We start from the raw sequence: 17,974 nt of genomic DNA on the forward strand, positions 1-17,974 counted from the left end.
CCTTCTCAGAAACTGCTGGAGGAGGTTGAGGGCAACAAAGACAAAGTTGATGAGTGTCAAAAATATGCTAAAGCATACATTGATACCATTAAGGTCAGCATTAAACAACACAAGTCTTCATTGATTATTATTGATATTTTAAGCATGTAGAGAAAGTATTTGTTGCATAACTGATTTCTGTTTTTTTTTTCAAATAGGACTACGAACTCCAGCTGGTGGCCTACAAAGCTCAGGTGGAGCCGCTTGCTTCTCCCTTGAAGAAAACCAAACTGGATTCTGCTTCTGACAACATCATTCAGGAGGTCTGGCTCTACAGCTTTTGGGAAAAAAGAGAATATTTTGTCAAAGGCCAACTTAACCGTTTAACAGTGAAACACATCCGTGACGCTGACAATGATGCATTTCTAAGTGCTGTTTGTTTCTCCCTGTATTAGTATGTGACACTGAGGACCAAGTACAGTGAGCTGATGACTCTGACGAGTCAGTACATCAAGTTCATCACCGACTCGCAGCGCCGCTTGGAGGACGAGGAGGTGCGTGACAACTGGCTGAGGATCCCAAACAAACTAAATTCTAACATTAATCTAACCAACCAAATAATCATCCAACCAACACATGAGACGACCCGCTGCATGCATGCGCCCACTGTTCCCTGTACCCCGCATACACACATACAGACACACGCACACCTACACACACACAGTACATTAATGTACGGGTGACAAATACGATCCTTTGCACTGGTAACGCATGAAACATTGGCATGCTGTAGCTGATCTACAGTATTAGCTAGACAAACGTGGATTTGTTGCAGCATATGGCTTTATGTGCCTTGAGAAGTGACAAAGTGTTAGTACGTTAGAAAAAAACGGAATAACAATTTCAGACGTATGATGCATGGGGTGTGAGCGTGTTTGCATTAAGTGAATACAGTCTTTAAATAGATTATTTGTCAACGTCTGTTCAAAAACACAGACTGGATTAATACAGGACACTGTGTGTTTGTATTATCTACTCCATCTCCATCCATTGTGTGTATTGTGCCACTGTAGGTTTAGACTGAGGGGTTCTTTCTTTCACTACGATTTTCCTTTCTTTTCCCCTCTGGCCACTCCCCCCCCACCCTCACCCTTTACCCCTCACCCCTGAGGTTAAGACTTAATGGTTCAGCCTTGGTCTTCAGCTCTCCTTTTTTTTTTCCAAATTAACACAAGTTTAAAGTTTTACGTTACTTTCTAACCCTAATGTTTCGTTTGTTTCTTTGCCTCTCTTAACTGCTTGCCAGTGCTTTGCCATGATGAATGCGTAACTTGTTTGAGCATAAAGAGGTAAATTATTCACAGTGTCTCAAGTACCTTCTGTGCTGTGTAATCTCTATTCCCTCTGTCGTCCTAACATCTGTTTCTCTGTCAAACTGCATTTTTGGCTTTCCCTGGCTTGTTTTTTTTTTCTTGCTTTCACTGCAGTAGTATAACAGTAATTATCCACGCTGTCTTAAGTGTCACTGTCATCCTTGCTTGCACTTTATTTATTTTTTCTGCCTACTCCTTTTTTTTTGTGCTTCTTACACTTCCTGGAGTCTTGAACTTGTTTTCTAATTTACACATCTGAACCTCTTATCCTGACTTTGCCTTTCTCTTCCATTCAATTTTGTGGCAAATAGTGATTCAAAGAACCCCCAATGCATGGGATGAGATAAAAAACCAAAAGTGAATGGTGTGAATAATACTCTAACAAGAAGCATTTTGTATTTAAAGAATATAAAAAAGAATTGTGTCTACAAATGTTCCCACACATTCCACATTAAACATTTGATGGGAAACAGTTCAACAGAAAACTACCTTAAACAACTACTTAATTAACTAATTAAGTTAAACATACCTATATATTGAATTGTTTTAAAACAAAGATGTGTGAGAGACACTATTACTTACACGAAAAACAAGAATATTCCTGCCACTTATGCCATGAATTTAAATTAATATCTAAACAAATTAATTCCACTATCTGAAAAGAAATAACGCTAAATTATACTGTTATAATTATTATATTTATTTATATTGAAGTTTTTGAGTTACAGCTACAGTTGCATGCCATATGATTTTCTTGCTGTGTTGTGAAGTGATATTTTGTTTCCATACATTAATTCACACATTCCCGTCATCCATGTTTTTTCCTGAATTGTCTTGTCATGTATTATTTTTAATTGCATCGTGAATTTAACATCACCTTAATGAATGTGCATCTAATTTGCATCTAGTGGTTGTTGTTTGACTTGATCTTTAAGCTAACTTTAACAATTAACAATCCCTGGCTAATACGTTACATTACGTTGCTCGTATTCCAGTGGGATTAGGCTGTGATTACGACAGTAATTGCAATTTAAATCCACACTGTAATGAGCTCGTCAATGTAAAGTGTTACCCTTTAACATGTCATGCTTGATTATAATCCTTTCTTTACCATTTGCTTCCACTAATGCAGAAAGCTGCAGAGAAACTCAAAGCGGAAGAGCAGAAAAAAATGGCCAAGATGCAGGCCGAGTTAGACAAACAGAAGCAGTTAGCTGAAGTTCACGCAAAGGCCATTGCCAAAGCCGAGAAAGAGGCTCAAGAGCTGAAGCTCAGAATGCAGGAAGAAGTAAGCAGGAGAGAAGTTGCTGCTGTAGATGCAGAAAAGCAAAAGCACAACATCCAGCTGGAACTGCATGAGCTCAAAAACCTCTCGGAGCAGCAAATCATGGACAAAAGTAAGCAGGTGGACGACGCTCTTCAAAGCAGAGTCAAGATTGAGGAGGAAATCCGCCTCATCAGACTCCAACTTGAGACAACCGTAAAACAAAAATCTACTGCGGAATCTGAGCTCAAGCAACTTCGTGATCGAGCAGATGAGGCTGAGAAACTCCGAAAGGCCGCCCAGGAAGAAGCTGAGAAGCTCCGCAAACAAGTCAATGAAGAGACCCAGAAAAAGCGCATGGCAGAAGAGGAACTCAAACGCAAAGCCGAGGCAGAGAAGGAAGCTGCGAAGCAAAAGCAGAAAGCTCTGGAAGACCTTGAAAACCTCAAGAGGCAGGCCGAGGAGGCAGAAAGGCAGGTGAAGCAAGCAGAGGTTGAAAAGGAGAGACAAATCCAGGTTGCTCATGTGGCAGCCCAAAAAAGTGCTGCAGCTGAGCTTCAGAGCAAACACATGTCCTTCGTGGAAAAGACCTCGAAGTTGGAAGAATCACTCAAACAAGAGCATGGTGCTGTCCTTCAGCTGCAGCATGAAGCAGCAGCTCTCAAGAAACAACAGGAGGATGCGGAAAGGGCCAGAGAAGAAGCCGAAAAAGAGCTTGAGAAATGGAGGCAGAAAGCCAACGAGGCGCTCCGTCTAAGACTCCAGGCTGAGGAAGAAGCCCACAAAAAGAGCCTTGCTCAGGAAGATGCTGAGAAACAAAAGGAGGAGGCTGAGCGTGAGGCTAAAAAGAGAGCCAAAGCTGAAGATTCAGCCCTTAAGCAGAAAGAAATGGCTGAGAAAGAACTCGAGAGGCAGAGGAAGGTTGCTGAGAGCACAGCCCAGCAGAAACTCACAGCAGAACAGGAGCTGATCCGACTTAGGGCAGACTTTGACAATGCAGAACAGCAGAGATCCCTCCTTGAAGATGAACTTTACCGCCTGAAGAATGAGGTTGTTGCTGCCCAGCAACAGAGGAAGCAGCTGGAGGATGAACTGGCCAAAGTGAGGAGTGAAATGGATGTACTCATTCAGCTTAAGTCCAAGGCAGAAAAGGAGACCATGTCCAACTCAGAGAAGAGCAAACAGCTTCTTGAGGCTGAAGCCACCAAGATGAGGGACCTGGCTGAGGAAGCAAGCAAGCTTAGAGCCATTGCAGAGGAGGCCAAGCATCAGCGTCAAGTGGCTGAGGAAGAGGCCGCTCGCCAGAGAGCAGAGGCCGAAAGGATTCTCAAAGAGAAGCTGGCTGCAATCAGCGATGCAACTCGCTTAAAAACAGAGGCTGAAATTGCCCTGAAAGAGAAGGAGGCAGAAAACGAAAGACTCCGACGGCAAGCTGAGGACGAGGCTTACCAGAGGAAAGCTCTTGAAGACCAGGCCAACCAGCACAAGCAACAGATTGAAGAAAAGATAGTTCTACTAAAAAAATCATCCGAGGCTGAAATGGAGAGACAAAGGGCAATTGTGGATGACACACTCAAACAGAGGCGAGTCGTCGAGGAAGAAATCCGAATTCTTAAACTCAACTTTGAAAAGGCCTCATCTGGAAAACTTGATCTGGAGCTAGAGCTGAACAAACTGAAGAACATTGCAGAGGAAACTCAGCAAAGCAAACTCCGAGCAGAGGAGGAGGCAGAAAAACTAAGGAAGCTTGCCCTTGAGGAGGAGAAGAGAAGGAGGGAAGCAGAGGAAAAGGTTAAGAAGATTGCTGCTGCAGAGGAGGAGGCCGCCAGACAACGCAAGGCAGCCCAAGATGAGCTCGATCGTCTGAAAAAGAAAGCCGAGGAAGCCAGAAAGCAGAAAGACGACGCTGACAAAGAAGCAGAGAAACAGATCTTAATGGCCCAACAAGCAGCCCAGAAATGCAGTGCGGCTGAGCAACAAGTCCAAAGTGTCCTTGCTCAACAGAAGGAAGACACCATCACGCAGAAGAAGCTTAAAGAAGAGTACGAGAAAGCCAAGAAGCTCGCCAAACAGGCAGAGGCTGCCAAGGAGAAGGCAGAAAGGGAGGCAGCTCTCCTTCGTCAACAAGCAGAGGAAGCAGAGCGACAGAAGGCATCAGCTGAACAAGAAGCTGCAAACCAAGCCAAAGCTCAGGAGGATGCCGAGAGGTTGAGGAAGGAGGCTGAATTTGAAGCTGCTAAACGAGCACAAGCAGAAAACGCGGCACTCAAGCAGAAGCAACAAGCCGATGCTGAAATGGCCAAGCACAAAAAACTTGCAGAGCAAACATTAAAACAGAAGTTCCAAGTGGAGCAAGAGCTCACAAAGGTTAAACTCAAGCTTGATGAAACTGATAAGCAGAAATTCGTCCTTGATGAAGAGCTGCAGCGCTTGAAGGACGAGGTTGATGATGCTGTCAAACAAAGGGGCCAGGTGGAGGAGGAGCTGTTCAAAGTCAAGGTGCAGATGGAGGAACTTCTCAAGTTGAAACTCAGGATTGAGGAGGAAAATCAACGCCTCATCAAGAAAGACAAAGACAACACACAAAAATTCCTCGCCAAGGAGGCTGACAACATGAAAAAACTGGCAGAGGATGCTGCTAGACTGAGTGTAGAGGCCCAGGAGGCTGCACGCTTGAGACAGATTGCAGAAGATGACCTCAGTCAACAACGAGCTCTTGCAGATAAAATGCTCAAAGAGAAAATGCAGGCCATACAAGAGGCATCTAGACTTAGAGCTGAGGCAGAGATGCTCCAAAGGCAGAAGGACTTGGCTCAGGAGCAGGCACAAAAGCTGCTTGAGGATAAACAACTAATGCAACAGCGTCTTGACGAGGAAACCGAGGAGTACCAGAAGTCTCTTGAAGCAGAAAGGAAAAGGCAGCTGGAGATCATCGCTGAATCCGAAAAGCTCAAGCTTCAGGTTTCTCAGCTCAGCGAAGCCCAGGCTAAAGCCCAAGAGGAGGCTAAAAAGTTCAAGAAACAAGCTGATTCGATTGCATCCCGCCTTCATGAGACTGAAATAGCCACCCAAGAAAAAATGACTGTAGTGGAAAAACTGGAAGTCGCGAGACTTACTTCCAGCAAAGAGGCTGACGATTTACGCAAAGCTATTGCAGACCTAGAGAAGGAGAAGTCTAGACTGAAAAAAGAGGCTGAAGACCTTCAAAATAAGTCTAAAGAGGTATTGTGTCAAAAATGGCATAACATAGCAGCTTATGTCATTGTTAACTATATCTGAAAACTAACACACTTCTTTCTTAAATTTCCTCTATCCCTTTCTTTGATCACTAATCATGAAACCATATCTTTAATTTGATATATGATTTTCATTTTGATTTTTTTTACAGTGCACTGTGCTCATGCAGATCATTTCTTGAATGTCCCCCGCATCCTGGAATGTTTCTTCATTTTGAAAACATGCTTCATATTTCTTTCAGCTTTGAAACCCAGTTCCACCTCAGCTCCAAGATCAACTGCATCATTTGAAGTCTGATTAGATTAAATTAGATATGATAAAACATCAGCAGTTCAGTTAAAAAAAGATCTGTGTGGATCAACAATTAGAGAGTTAGGCTAGTATTACAGTTCACCAGCAGATTTAATGGAACCAATAACCTTTATATCAACGCTCAGTGAGTTTTAAAATAATGCACCACTGCCAAATCTTGATTGCTGCCTGTATTTGCAGGATAAAGACAGTATTCAAACACAACTGTTAGCTGCCAAGAAAATTTGTCATCTATAGTCAAGTTCCCAGTTTATGATGCCCAGTATTCACTTTGAATGCTGTTTTAAGAGACTTTGCCACCAGTGCTCACATGCTAAAAACATTTAGCAGACATATGACCATACCTATTTGGCTACCCGCTCTCCTTCTGACATGACCATTATATGCACTTGTATGAATCAGTTTACACAAAAGGCATTTACACTGCCTTGTTGACAAGTTGGCCTCATCCACAACCCCCACCCCTAGGTTTACAACCATGCACTGGTTTGACTGGTTACACATGTAATAACACAACAACTGTGCTATCCTAAAGGAGTCTAAGCTAGCAAAATAATATTATGGAAATTGCAGATTCTCATGGTTAGACTTGGAATTTTGGTGTAAATACAAAAAAATTTACACTAAAATGATATCCATATTTACATATACATGTTTTTTACCTGAATCTTGCAACAAGGGCACCAGAAAAAGAGTACATTTGTTTGACAAAACTCTGAACAGCCAGATTTTGACTAGAGGATTGTTTTTATCCCATACAGTATGCAAAAGCAGAGTGCATTGTAAAAATGATATCCATTACAGATTAAATATACAAAATTAAAAATTTCAAGATAAAACATAATAATGTTTCATAAACAATATGCAAAGAATCTATATGCATTACCAATATTTCTGTTGTGACTTATTTTTCTGTTTTGTCCTCTATCAGATGGCTGATGCACAGCAGAAACAAATCGAACATGAGAAGACAGTTCTCCAGCAGACATTCCTGTCAGAAAAGGAAATGCTGTTGAAGAAGGAGAAGCTCATTGAAGAAGAGAAAAAGAGGCTGGAGAGCCAGTTTGAAGAAGAAGTCAAAAAGGCCAAAGCTCTCAAAGACGAACAGGAACGCCAGAAACAGCAGATGGAGGATGAGAAGAAGAAACTCCAGGCTACCATGGATGCTGCCCTCAACAAACAAAAAGAGGCTGAGGAAGAGATGCATAACAAGCAAAAAGAAATGAAGGAACTGGAGAGGAAGAGACTAGAGCAGGAAAGGATTCTTGCAGAAGAGAACCAGAAACTGCGTGAGAAGCTACAACAGCTTGAGGAAGCACAGAAAGACCAACCAGACAAAGAGCTCATCCATGTCACAATGGTTGAGACAACAAAGAACGTTTACAATGGCCAAAATGTTGGTGATGTGGTAGACAGCGCAGAGAAGAAACCAGATCCTTTGGCTTTCGATGGCATCCGTGAAAAGGTACCTGCAAGCAGACTTCATGACCTCGGTCTTTTACCCAAGAAGGAGTTTGACAAACTGAAAAATGGCAAAACCACTGTGCAAGAGCTTGGCCAGACGGAAAATCTTAAAAGAATTCTTAAAGGAAAGAACGGCATTGCTGGCGTTTTGACACCATCTAATCAAAAAATGTCAATCTATCAAGCATCAAAAGAGAAGAAGATTACTCCAGGCACAGGCATAATCCTTCTTGAAGCCCAGGCAGCTACTGGTTCTATTTTAGACCCCATTAAGAACCAGAAACTTTCCGTTAATGAAGCTGTCAAGGAAGGCGTAATTGGCCCCGAACTGCACAACAAAATGCTTTCAGCTGAGAGGGCAGTTGTTGGCTACAAAGATCCATACACTGGTGGGAAGATCTCTGTCTTTGAAGCGATGAAGAAGGGTCTGATAGAACATGATCATGCCATCAGAGTCCTTGAAGCTCAACGTGCAACCGGTGGCATCATCGACCCCATCAACAGTCACCGTGTACCCAATGAAATAGCCTATAAACAGGGACAATATGATCACGAAATGAACAAAATTATGGAAAACCCTTCAGATGACACAAAGGGATACTTTGACCCCAGCACTCAGGAACCTTTGACATATTCTGAGCTGATGAAGAGATGCACCACTGACCCAGACACAGGCATGCTGCTCCTGCCAATCACAGACAAAGCTGCTCAGTGCTCAAGTATATACACAGAGGAGGAGACCAAGGATGTGTTCAGCAAAACAACTGTGTCCGTGCCATTTGGAAGATTCAAGGGAAAGACTGTCACCATATGGGAAATAATCAATTCTGAGTACTTCACAGAAGACCAGAAGAAGGACCTTCTCCGTCAATACAAAACAGGCAAAATCACAATTGAAAAGATCATCAAGATTGTGATCACTGTGGCAGAGGAGAAAGAGAAGAAGAATGAAATTACCTTCGACGGTCTGAGAGCACCTGTCCCTGCCACTGAGCTCCTGGAATCCAAAATCATTGATAAAGACCTGTACAACAAATTGCACAAGGGCAATAAGACAGTCAAAGAGGTGTCTGAAATGGAGCCTGTCCACAAAGCACTGAAGGGTACAAACTGCATTGCAGGTGTCTTCATTGAACCATCCAAGGAGACGATGTCCTTTTATCAAGCTATGAAGAAAGACATGATGAGGCCAGGGCCTGCCTTGAAAATGCTTGAAGCCCAAGCAGGTACCGGTTATGTGGTTGACCCTGTTGATAATAAGAAGTACACTGTTGATGAGGCTGTAAAAGCAGGTGTTGTTGGTCCTGAGCTGCATGAAAAACTCCTGTCTGCAGAGCGAGCTGTGACCGGCTACAAAGACCCTTACACTGGGAAGACTGTATCTCTGTTCCAGGCAATGAAAAAAGATCTCATACCCAAAGAACAAGGAATCCGGCTGCTTGATGCCCAAATGGCCACCGGTGGCATTATTGATCCAGTAAACAGCCATCATATTCCTCATGATGTGGCCTGCAAGAGAAATTATTTTGATGATGAAATGAAACAAAACCTCAGCAGCCCAACTGATGAAACTAAATGCTTCTTTGACCCCAACACAAAGGAAAATGTCACATACCCAGAGCTCTTCAAGAGATGTGTCACTGACAAGAAAACTGGCCTCCAGCTTCTGCCTCTTTCTGAAGAAGCCATCAATGCAAAGGAGGAGCTAGCATACACTGAAGCCCAGACAAAAGAGGCTATGACACAGGCAACTGTGGAACTTGACTCTGGACCATTCAAGGGCAGGAAGATGACCATCTGGGAAATTCTCAACTCTGAATATTTCACTGAGGAACAAAGGCTTGACTTGCTCAGACAGTTTAGGTCAGGAAAGATTACAATTGAAAAGATTATCAAGATTATGATCACAGTTGTAAATGAGAAAGAGGCCCAGAAACAAGAAAAGACCAGCTTCAAGGGACTCAGAGCCCCTGTCCCAGCAGACTCTCTGTATGATTCCAAAATTATTGACAAGTCAACCTTTGACCTCCTTAAACAAGGTAAAACGACACCCAAACAAGTCAGCAAGAATCCTGATGTCAGTAAATACCTCCAGGGCTCTGATAGCATTGCTGGCATTTACCTGGGCCCAACAAAAGACACAATAAGCATTTATGAGGCAATGAAGAAAAAGCTCCTCAGACACAACACAGGTCTTTCACTTCTTGAGGCCCAGGCTGCCTCTGGGTTCATGGTGGATCCAGTGAAAAAACAGTGTCTGTCAGTAGATGAGGCAGTGAAGTCAGGCCTTGTTGGTCCAGAGCTACATGAAAAACTCCTGTCTGCAGAAAAAGCTGTCACTGGCTACAAAGATCCATTCACTGGCAACAAAGTCTCCCTCTTTGAGGCAATGCAAAAAGGTCTCATCTTGAAAGAGCATGCAATGCCAATGTTAGAAGCACAGATGGTTAGTGGAGGAATCATCGACCCTGTAAACAGCCACCGTGTCCCAATTGATGTTGCATATCAGAAGAACATTTTCAACCAAAAAACTGCCAAGAACCTGTCCGAGCCATCTGATGAGAACAAGGCTTTCTCAGATCCAGAGACTGATGAGAATGTGACCTACAGGCAGCTTAAAGACAAGTGCCAGAAAGATCCAGAGACAGGCCTGTACATCCTCCCACTCTCCAAACCTCAGTCTCCTACTGTTGTGGAAAAGACATACCTCTACACAGAGGAACAAACACAGAGTGATCTGGCCAGCACCCAAATTGACATTCCAATTGAGGGCCTTGCTGATAAACCAATGAACCTCTGGGATATCATGAACTCAAATTTGCTTCCAGATCAGGAGAGGCAGAGGCTCATGGAAGAATATCGCTCTGGAAATATCACCAAAGAGCGTATGATCATCATTATCATTGAGATCATGGAGCAGAGAGAGATCATCAGAAATGAAAGTCCACTGTCATACAAGACTATCAGGAGAAGGATAACTATTGAGGAGCTCTACAATGCCCGGATCATTGACTTGGAGACATACAACCTCATTAAACAGGGCAAGAGAGACATCCGTGACATAATGGAGATGACCAGTGTGAAACAGTATCTCTATGGCACAGGCTGTGTGGCTGGAGTCACAACTGACTCAAGCTCCAAGATGAGCATATACCAAGGAATGAAGAGAGGTTTCATTAAACCAGAAGTAGCCCTCAGTCTCCTAGAAGCACAAGCTGCAACAGGATTCATTGTCGATCCAGTTAAAAATGAAACACTCACAGTTGACGAAGCTGTCCGTAAGGGTGTTGTCGGCCCTGAGATCCATGATAAACTTCTTTCAGCTGAGAGAGCAGTCACTGGATACAAAGATCCATACAGTGGGAAAATTATCTCTCTTTTCCAGGCCATGAAGAAGGACCTTGTCCCAGAGGATTATGCTCTGAAAATGTTGGAGGCACAAACTGCCACTGGTGGAATTATTGATCCTGAATTCCAGTTCCACTTGCCAGCAGACGTTGCCATGCAAAGAGGTTATATCAATAAGGAAACCAATGAAAAGCTGACTGACAGTGTTAAAGGATTTGTTGACCCTGTCACAGAGGAGAACCTGTCTTATGCACAGCTGCTCAAGAGATGCAAGTTAGATGGTGGGTTACGCCTACTCTCCCTGGGAGACAAGAGGCTGATGTTCAAGGGTCTGAGGAAACAGATCACAATGGAGGAGCTGCTCCGCTCACAAATTATTGACCAGCAGACAGTCACTGAACTGAATGAGGGTCTTATTTCAGTGGAGGAGGTCAGCAGTAGACTATCAAGGTACCTCGAGGGCACAAGCTGCATTGCTGGTGTATTTTTGGAGACTTCAAAGGAGCGTCTTTCAATTTACCAGGCCATGAAGAAGAACATGATTAGGCCAGGCACTGCATTTGAACTCCTTGAGGCCCAGGCAGCCACAGGCTATGTCATTGATCCAATCAAAAACCTCAAACTGACTGTCAGTGATGCAGTGAGAATGGGAATCGTCGGACCAGAATTCAAAGACAAGCTCCTCTCTGCTGAGCGTGCAGTGACAGGATACAGAGATCCTTATTCAGGCAAAACTATCTCCCTGTTCCAGGCTATGAAAAAGGGTCTAATCCTGAAAGATCATGGTATCCGTCTCCTGGAAGCCCAAATTGCCACTGGTGGAATCATTGACCCAGAGGAAAGTCACCGTGTGCCAGTTGAGGTGGCCTACAAACGTGGCTTCTTTGATGAGGAAATGAATGAGATCCTGACAGATCCATCTGATGACACCAAAGGCTTCTTTGATCCCAACACTGAGGAAAACCTTACCTACCTCGGGCTCATGGAAAAGTGCATCACTGATCCCGACACTGGCCTGGTGCTCCTGCTACTGAAGGAAAAGAAGCGAGAAAGGAAGACCTCCTCCAAATCCTCTGTTCGTAAACGCAGAGTTGTCATTGTAGACCCAGAGACAGGCAAAGAAATGACTGTGTATGAGGCCTACAGGAAGGGACTCATTGACCACCAAACCTACCTTGAGCTTGCTGAGCAGGAGTGTGAATGGGAAGAGATCACAATGACCTCCTCTGATGGTACTGTCAAGTCCATTATCATTGACAGGAGGTCAGGGAGACAGTATGATGTCGACGATGCTCTTGCGCGTGGCCTCATTGACCAGAATGCTCTTGATACATACCGATCTGGAAACCTGGCCATCACAGAATTTGCCGACATGCTTTCTGGAAACATGGGAGGATTCCGCTCTCGCTCATCCTCCTTTGGATCCACCACTGGTTCCACCTACTCATCTCCCATGAGCCCCATACCCTCCATTAAAGCACCGGCAGTCATATGGAATGATCCAGCAGAGGAGACAGGCCCCATTGCTGGAATCTTAGACATAGACACACTGGAGAAGGTGTCAATCACTGAGGCCATACACAGAAACCTGGTGGACAACATCTCAGGCCAACGATTGTTGGAGGCTCAAGCCTGCACAGGAGGAATAATTGACCCCACAACAGGGGAGAGATTCTCAGTCACTGATGCTACAGAAAAAGGCCTTGTAGATAAAGTCATGGTTGATCGACTCAACCTGGCTCAAAAAGCATTCAATGGATTTGAAGACCCCAGAACTAAAGTGAAGATGTCTGCTTCTCAGGCTCTAAAGAAGGGCTGGTTGTATTATGAGGCTGGGCAGCGTTTCCTTGAGATCCAATACCTGACTGGAGGGCTTATTGAGCCTGATGTTGAAGGCAGAGTGTCTCTGGACGAATCCATCAGGAAGGGCACGATCGATGCCCGCACTGCCCAGAAACTGAGAGATGTCAATGCTTATTCTAAATATCTTACTGACCCCAAAACCAAACTGAAAATCTCCTTCAAAGATGCCATGGACAAAAGCATGGTCGAGGAAGGCTCTAGCCTAAGGCTTCTGGAGGCCTCCTCACAGTCCAGCAAAGGCCTCTACAGTCCTTACAACGCCAGTAACCCCGGATCTGCCTATGGCTCTCGGACTGGCTCAAGGACCGGATCCCGAACAGGCTCCAGGAGAGGCAGCATTGATGCTGGCTCTGGCTTCAGCATGAACTTCTCATCGTCCTCCTTCACATCCTCTTCAACCGGCTACAGCCGCAGATTCTGATTAGCTAGTTCAGTTCCTAACAACTTTTGACTTAGAACCAACAATACTAATGCAAGTTAACAGTTGCATTTCACACAGGAAAAAATGAGTTACAGTAACATAGAAAATATAATTTATTTATTCTGCCCTGAATATGATCACATCAAAAGAATTGCCTTGGCGATGCATTTTTTCAAATAGAACAGTTGTCTAAACATGTGCCTCATACATAGAGACATAACCAAGCATTGCTAGATAAATAAGATATTCATTTTCTTTTTAAAGTCACTTTAGATTTTATAAAGCAAAACATAAAATGTATGCCTTTTTAAGTGACTATAGTTTTCATTTGTTAAAAAAAATGTATACTTGTGCTATCTGAAACTAATATATACTGTAAGTATGTCAAACAGAAATATTTTTCCAGTATTCCTTGTTTCCTTTAAAATTCAAGAATATTTGTCTATTTTTTATCTTTTTGACAGTACTACTTAATGCAATACTGTATGTCAATTTAGCTCTAATGTTTTAAACAGACTCTAAAATACATAGATGCCTTCAAATCTCTGAATGTTTGTATAGAGATTTTGTGTTAATGTTTTCATGTTAAATGTTGCCTAACTTGAAAGTATACTCAGTAAGAATACACCTGTGAGACACTACCAAATGATACACAGTAGGAATACAACACTGATAACAAGTGCCAGACTTACAATTATGCAGACTGCTCTGAAAACAGTTTCACATGACATTACCTTGTACTTATGCCCACTTATAGTCAGTGTGCTTTTGCATCCTTTAACCTCATTACACCATTGTTTTATACACTCCAAGTTTTGGATTCTTTATATTCACCATCATTCAAGTGTTCCTGGTAAATCCCAAGATGATGTCAGACTTCATCCTGCTCTCCCATACTGACCAGCCTCCTGTTATTTTGGTTCTTGTAAGTTGAATGTTGTTTTTTTTTCCTATGTTTGTTTGGTTTTCTGTTTTTTTCAGTTGATTTAGATCACATCACAAATTATTATGCCATTAATTTATTTCATTTTCTCCCTATCCCATATTAGTTAACTATTATGGATCTCTATTTCAAAATTCTCATCACTGCTTTTTTCTTCGTCCCGTTGTTTTTGACAGGTGCCTCAGTCACCCAGAATGCAACATAAGAGCACTGATACTCAGCTGGCCGGAGGATACCATCCCCTCAACTTGGATGGGTTTGTGAGTCCCTGTCATCCTCGCGCAGTTACACAGGTAAATGATACACATGGTTTTGAAAACATGAGATCACTTTCATTTCATTTGCAAAAGATGAAGACATCATTTCATCGAGAACTGTTTTGCAATTTTAATTTATTACCTACCTTTTCCCACTGCATGCTTCATTTTGATTTCAATTCATAGTTATTTTCTTTTGTTTCTAGATCTGCCATTGAGTATGTCCTTTCTTCCATTGCACATCACATTTGGAGAAAGCTGAGGCTGAGTCAACCTGACGCCATCTTGGGATGCATTTCTAGGAACACTCTTCATTCATGATGTTTTTCATATATTTATTACTTGAATGCTGATAGTGCTATTTATCTTGTCATATCCTGAATTTTCTTTTAGAGAGCAATCCCAAAGTAAAGACACACCTGCGTCTTCATCTTTTTTTCATTTAAATTGGGATTCACTGTAGTCATGGAACGGCACATCTTCATTTAGCTGTTCTTAGGAGTGTATGTTCGTATTACTGTACCTCTGTGTAAATTCAGTCCCACCAAAGTGCTAATAAGAGACATTTGGAGAATTGACATATTTGATACAGCAACACATTGCATGAATGTATGTATTATATCAAATTAACTCTCAGTTGATGTTTTGCCACAGATTTCATTTGCAAACTGAAAAAAAAACAGCTTGAAGCTTTATTTTGCTTATAGTTATTTTTCCACAGCAAGCAATTTTGTTATGTATCTCAAGTGTTTTACCTCTGTAAATCCTTTTATTTTGTTTTCATCTAGTTTTTTTTGATATATTATGGATTTGCCTTGCATGTTTTACTAACTTTACAAAGGATATTTGGGAAAAAAATGTTAGTGTAAAATAAAGACAACTGCAGATGTACCTGCTGATAATTTTAGAAATATATAAATCCACAAACTAACTGGTTCATTTTACTTATGGGGCAGACTTTGCTTAGAATGATATGGTGAGTGGATTCTGTTGTATGTGCTGAACATAACACTATGTTGTAAATAAATATGCTCTGAAGAGGCACCCTCCTGTCATTCATACATCACTACAAAAGCTTCTGAGGTTATTCTTTAAGTAGAGCATGTTTTTTCAGTGCTGCTTACTTTGGTTACATTGGAACGCTAATGGCACGATAGAAAATCAAACATAACGGCTCCATCGATCTATAAAGCATAACAGGAGTCAGTAGTTGTAGAGCAGCTAGTTCTATAAGTTAAAGCAGACCTATTATGGTTTTTCATTCATCTCCTCACATTCAGTGTTTTATAATGGTTCATGTGTACGTAAAACAATCTTGAAAGTTAAAAAGGTCATTGCTGCTCCTCTCTCCCACAGAAAACACTGCCTCTTGAATGCCTCGTCAGTTGTCGTGCCTTAGTTCTGTGCCTTTGTGAAGTCACACTACATCACCGTGTCACACATTTGCATAATTTATACATAGCAGCTAATTTGGCACATTCATTTAGTGAAGTTGCTCTGTTGTTGGTAGCGGTGCCCGGATCAGGCATGTGTGAGGCAACCAATCAGAGGAGACTGGATATTCAGGAGGAAGGGCCTTAAAGAAACAGGAGCTTTAACAGCGTTCAGACAGAGGGGGAATACAGAGCTGCAGCAGTGGACAGTATGAAACAGAAGAGTGAAGTATGTCTCCTTTACTATTTGGGTAAAGGAGACGACATCTGCAAGGTCTCTGTTGATTAGTAATACACCAACTGTAGTACATTCCCAGTGATCTGAATCTTTCCTCTGAAGCGCAATAGTTGACCACATGAGGGCAGTGTAATACTGTCCTGCACTCATCCCCAATGAAGCAACAGTGCTTAAGGTGAAACACAGCTACTTAGATCATGTCATGAACCCACTGAGGACCATGTTTATTATTATAAGGTATTTGTCAAAAGGGTCTGACAGGGTTTTTTAAAAGCTGATGTTTATACAATACCTACATAATACCCATTTAAGCTCCTCAACAAATGTCTTCTGATCAGGGTGTTAAATACCCTGAAACAGCATTTAGGTCATCACTGGATATTACTGGTGTGCATGAGGATTTACACTCAATCCCTTCATACCAGATGTAAACATATTGTGCTCTGCTGTGTGTGCCAACATCAGCCCCTGGGTTTGATGGAGGAGCCTGCCAACAGGAGAAACGGGGCTTTCACCTCCCAGAATTCTTCACTCAGCTCCCTTGACTACTCTGATCTGACCCTTTCCCTCCCGGAGGCTGGAGGCAGGGAGGTAAGATCACAGAGGAGAGTGTGAAAACGCTCACATCATCATATCCTGTACGCAGAAAATGAAGAGTGTCAACGGCTGAAAATGCTAAAGGCGCAATGCAGCAGCAGGTGTGAGGATCGTGTTGTATATATTCTCCCCCCGTTGTCTCTTGCAGGATAAAGGAAGTGCTTTGTTTGGATCTCCAACACCCACATCACAGGATCAGAGATATGGGTATGCTAAAATATAAAAGGCATTTATTCTTTGGGTATCTTTGTAGCTCCTCTGGTAGTGTGTGTAGCCCTAATTAATAGGTAACTTGCACCATTGATAAACAGATTAATATTATAACACTTGTACAAGTTAAATACCAAATGAGGTGCTTCAGATTATGTCCATTATAAGCACTAATATTCCACCACATGTGTAGATACTTTAGAATCAAACTCATTTTATATTTGAAGCAAACACAGTAGTCCAAGTGAGAGCGGCTTCACTGAAAGTGGCCACCAACAGTCTGATAAAAAAAACAACTCTCAGCCCGTGACGACAGTTGCTCAATTGTATCCGCTTTCTAGACCGGTGAGTCTGCGTTTGCAACCGCACAAAGACACTGTGCACTGTGTAGTGGGCACACAGTGTAAAACATCTAATTGAAACGTACTGAAACAAGGAGGCTGAGGTTCCAGCCCGGCAAAGAGAGCAGATGCCTCCCTAATGAGATATTTTTTCGAAGCACTGGTTACATTATCCTTTGATAAGAATAATAATTCTCGAAGGCTTTGTCTTACCTCTTCCTGTCCTGTCGTCTCTCAGGTCATGACTCTGTCCTTGTGTCTGCTCTCCTAATGTTCCACTTCCTGCCACTGCAGCCAGACAGCATTTAAATTCAATTTGAAAGACTGACACATTGAAATACAAAATAATACCAAAGTAAACATGAACAGTCAGAGTACTACAGCTATTCCACATTTAACTCCTTGCTTTATGCTGTTCACATTTTGACAAAACAAACCGAGAGCTTGAGACGGTGCAAAAGTACCTCTATGCAAATGAACAATAAGATGATTATTAACATTCATTTGACTTGATTAAGATTATCCTCTTTAGTGCATGTGCCCCATTTCCCTCATTATATGTTTTGTAAGACATTTGATTGTAAAATATAATCACTATAACCTCTTACACTTTGCGTTGTTCCTTTGTGTTTTTAGGAGGGACGAGGAGGACTTGAGTCAATGGCAGTGTGAGTTCAGGGGTCAGATCAGAGCA

At 42.4% G+C, this 17,974-nt stretch overlaps 1 protein-coding gene across 32 annotated transcripts in view; it reads left to right on the forward strand.

Moving 5' to 3' along the window:
* The window catches only part of LOC115567390 (plectin-like), a 142,865-nt gene extending 127,338 nt beyond the window's left edge, over window positions 1–15,527 (forward strand). For 31 of the 32 annotated variants that reach the window (XM_030393912.1, XM_030393913.1, XM_030393916.1 and 28 more), the window contains 7 exons: window positions 10–93; window positions 198–302; window positions 435–533; window positions 2,485–5,838; window positions 7,097–14,186; window positions 14,381–14,497; window positions 14,668–15,527. In XM_030393912.1, the coding sequence (XP_030249772.1) occupies window positions 10–93; window positions 198–302; window positions 435–533; window positions 2,485–5,838; window positions 7,097–13,261 (9,807 nt within the window). In that variant the 3' untranslated portion in view covers window positions 13,262–14,186; window positions 14,381–14,497; window positions 14,668–15,527. The remainder of the gene's footprint in view (window positions 1–9; window positions 94–197; window positions 303–434; window positions 534–2,484; window positions 5,839–7,096; window positions 14,187–14,380; window positions 14,498–14,667) is intronic. The other variant, XM_030393911.1, reaches the window with a different exon arrangement.
* The last annotated feature ends 2,447 nt before the right edge of the window (window positions 15,528–17,974 follow it).

This window comes from Sparus aurata, chromosome 17, assembly GCF_900880675.1.
Source record: "Sparus aurata chromosome 17, fSpaAur1.1, whole genome shotgun sequence".
NCBI lineage: Eukaryota > Metazoa > Chordata > Actinopteri > Spariformes > Sparidae > Sparus > Sparus aurata.